The sequence below is a fragment of the Entamoeba nuttalli genome (assembly GCF_000257125.1).
Source record: "Entamoeba nuttalli P19 unplaced genomic scaffold asmbl_5319, whole genome shotgun sequence".
NCBI classification, from domain to species: Eukaryota; Evosea; order Mastigamoebida; family Endamoebidae; genus Entamoeba; species Entamoeba nuttalli.
This window is the reverse complement of record NW_008577381.1, coordinates 1-3,080: the sequence shown is the minus strand read 5'-3', so window position 1 is coordinate 3,080 and position 3,080 is coordinate 1. Positions and strand designations below refer to the sequence as shown.

The following is a 3,080-nucleotide window of genomic DNA, read 5'->3' as shown; positions in this document are numbered from 1 at the left end:
ATTATCTTCTTTATTCATCTATTCCTGCTAATGGGTCAAATAGTTCTTCATTTGCTTGTTCTTTATAGATAGGTTCAGCTGCCTTTGGTTTATTCATTTCTTCCATTTTTTGTTCTATAATTTAATTAATGATTTAAAAGAATTAATGGAATAGAATTAAGTTGATGAATAACAATAAAATGAACAAACTTAGTTTCTCTGCTTCCTTTGCTTTATCAATATCTAATATTTTCTTATAAATGTCAATACATTTCTTTAATTGTAAAACAAATGGAATAGTTGGGTCTTGAGATTTAACAGTACATTCATGTAAATTTAATTTTCCTTGTAAAAACAATGAATATAAGTCAGATCCATGCATTTTTGTTTGTTTTTCTTTTTCAATAAGAATAACATCATGCATAATCCATCTATATCTTTCCTATTTAAATTAATTTTATTATTTCGTTGCTAAATTATTTCTTTTGTTAATAAAACGAAAAACAAACAAAAAACTCTGCTGGAGAAGTGCTTTCTTGTTGTCCTTTTTTCTTTGATGATTTTTTACTTTTTACTTTTTTCATTAGTGATATATACAAATTTATTTTATATTCTCTTAACTGAAATAATTCTTCAATTGTATAGACTCTTATTTCTTCACTTGACATGTAAAACTATGACATTTTGAAGTTCTTTTTTTTCTTTTTCTTTTTTGTTACTTCTTTTTATTATTTATTTTATTATTAGGTATAAACTATTAAAACTATTAAATTATATTATTACTTATACTATTCCTTTGTTTGTGTAAAGAAGCTGTGATTTAACGCCTGAATCGAATTAAATCGTTTTGTTGGATCAATGATAAGAAGCTTTTCTAGTAATTGTGCAAATGTGTATATTAATGATAAATGTTCATTACTTTCTTTTAATGAATGAATTAATTTTGATGAAATTCTAATAGGTTGTTGAGAATAAGAAATTCTTCTTGCAAGTTCTTTTCCAAACACATCTGTCTCATAATGAATAAATTTAAAGTCTTGTGTAAAATGATTTGATGAAAATTTCCCTTCTCGAATCATTTTCTGAGGAAATGAACCTTTGAGTTGAATAATTTGATATAACATGTCATTATTACTTTCCCCAGTAAATAAAAATGAGTGTGTAAATAATTCATATAGTGTTACACCACTACTCCAATTATCAAATGATCCATCAAATGGATAGCCAACCATTACTTCTGGAGGTCTATAATATCTACTTCCTAATTCACTATCAATAGTTAATTCATATGGATGAAGTGCTGTACCGAAATCGGCTAATTTAATTGTGTCTGAATGAAGATCAATTAAAATATTATCAGGTTTAATATCACAATGATATATTTCACATTTTGTATGTAATACATGAAGTGCTTCAAATAATTGTTTTCCATAACGTTGTATATGAAATATATCAATTCCTTCTTCATTTGGTTTATGTGATAATAATTCTCTCAAACTCATATCCATTTTTTCAAGAACAATGCAATAATGATCTTTATACATAAATTCAGTTATTAGCTGAACAATATAAATTCCTTTTAGTGACATCACTTCTTTTACTAATTGTGCCTCTTTTTGTGACAACTTTACCATTCTTTCATTTTTACGAATAATTTTTAATGCAACTTCTTTTGTTGTTGTTATTTTTTTCGCTAAATAAACACTTCCAAATGTTCCTTGTCCAACCTTCTTTTCTAGTTGATACCCATTTACAACTTCTCCATTTCGTCCAACTACAAGGAGTTATTATTTCTTTCTATTCATCTTTTTCCAAAAACAATACAAACGAAAATATCCATCTTTATCTGTTATTGACTCAATAGCTTCATTAAATTGGTGTTGTTCTTTTGTGATAGGAATATCAATAGAACTATCATCTCCAAAGATATCTATGTCATTAGACATATTTAATATTTTTAAGTTTATTATTCTTCTTTTTTTCATAGAAAGTAAACAATGAGAAAACAATAAATATCTGAATTTATCTTAATTTCTTTGATTCAAACATAAATTGTGTATTTTCTACTATCTTCTTGTCTGTACATGCTAAATGTACCCACTTTTCTGTTAACTTTTTGTAACGTTCTAATGTTGTTTTAATTTGCTCATGAGTTGTTTTTACTAATTGAATCACATCCATTGACAAATCTTTTTTTCTTAATAAAGAAATAATAATCGGTTGAGCTTTTTCTAACTTAAATATTATTTCTTTTATTTCCATGTCTTCTTTCAATTGTTCTAACTATTATATTTAATACTTTCATTTTGACTTTAATGTACAAATTCTATTAAAAACATCAAACTTCTAAAATTGTTAAATAATCAAATGACTGGTTTAAGAATTGACAATAACCAATCAATTGTTCACACTCATCAATAAACTTTGATTTAGATATTTTTGTTACAAACGTAACTTCTTTGTCTATACTATTATGTTTGTTGTTAAACGAATTAAAATAAACAAACCAAAATGAGCAGCCTCAGGAAACTCAATACCGTGTTGAATTATTTGTTCATAAGTATCTTTGAATAATAAGTCATTTGGGAATGATTCTGTCATTCCACGAATAATTGATAAGAGTTTCTTCTTTGTTTCAATTAATACATTAGTTCGTAGTAGTGTTGTGATAAAACAATCTTGCCATGCACTTGTTGAATATAAGTCAATAAGTTCTGGACATTCAATAATTGTTTGTTGGAGTAAAACAAGTGACAAATAAACAACATTATCTCTTTTATTGAGCATTCTTTTTCTTAGTACATTCAATAAATCTTTAGCTTTATTCTTATTAGCTTTTAATAAGTTACATATTCTTAAGTTAGTTGGTTCATCAATAATTTTGAGATCTGCAGCAGTTGCATATTCAACTAATTGAGCTGCTAAGTCCCACGTTATTTTTCTTTTTGGTGTTTTAGATTTTTGGGATTTATTCATTATCATAAATAACTGAAATCTTTCTTGGAATAAGGGTCTATCTTAGATTCTCTTTTCATCTCACTTTGTCATCTCTTTTCTATCATATCATTTTATTAGAGTCATGATATCACTTTCTAGTGAAA

General features: G+C 25.9%; 3 protein-coding genes across 3 annotated transcripts; all 3 read right to left on the bottom strand.

Annotated features, from left to right (window-relative positions):
* Nucleotides 1–10: 10 nt before the first annotated feature.
* ENU1_127010 (hypothetical protein) lies at nucleotides 11–361 on the bottom strand (the record flags this gene model as incomplete). Its single annotated transcript, XM_008859978.1, has 2 exons — nucleotides 11–114; nucleotides 190–361. 2 exons carry the CDS (start codon nucleotides 359–361, stop codon nucleotides 11–13), a joined length of 276 nt encoding a protein of 91 aa, XP_008858200.1.
* A 406-nt stretch (nucleotides 362–767) lies between these two features.
* ENU1_127000 (protein kinase, putative) lies at nucleotides 768–1,925 on the bottom strand (the record flags this gene model as incomplete). Its single annotated transcript, XM_008859977.1, has 2 exons — nucleotides 768–1,753; nucleotides 1,808–1,925. 2 exons carry the CDS (start codon nucleotides 1,923–1,925, stop codon nucleotides 768–770), a joined length of 1,104 nt encoding a protein of 367 aa, XP_008858199.1.
* A 76-nt stretch (nucleotides 1,926–2,001) lies between these two features.
* On the bottom strand, nucleotides 2,002–2,961 carry ENU1_126990 (VHS domain containing protein; the record flags this gene model as incomplete). The annotated part of the gene is made up of 3 exons (XM_008859976.1): nucleotides 2,002–2,262; nucleotides 2,324–2,442; nucleotides 2,487–2,961. The coding sequence occupies 3 exons, from the start codon at nucleotides 2,959–2,961 to the stop codon at nucleotides 2,002–2,004; spliced, it is 855 nt and encodes a 284-aa protein (XP_008858198.1).
* Between the last annotated feature and the right edge of the window lie 119 nt (nucleotides 2,962–3,080).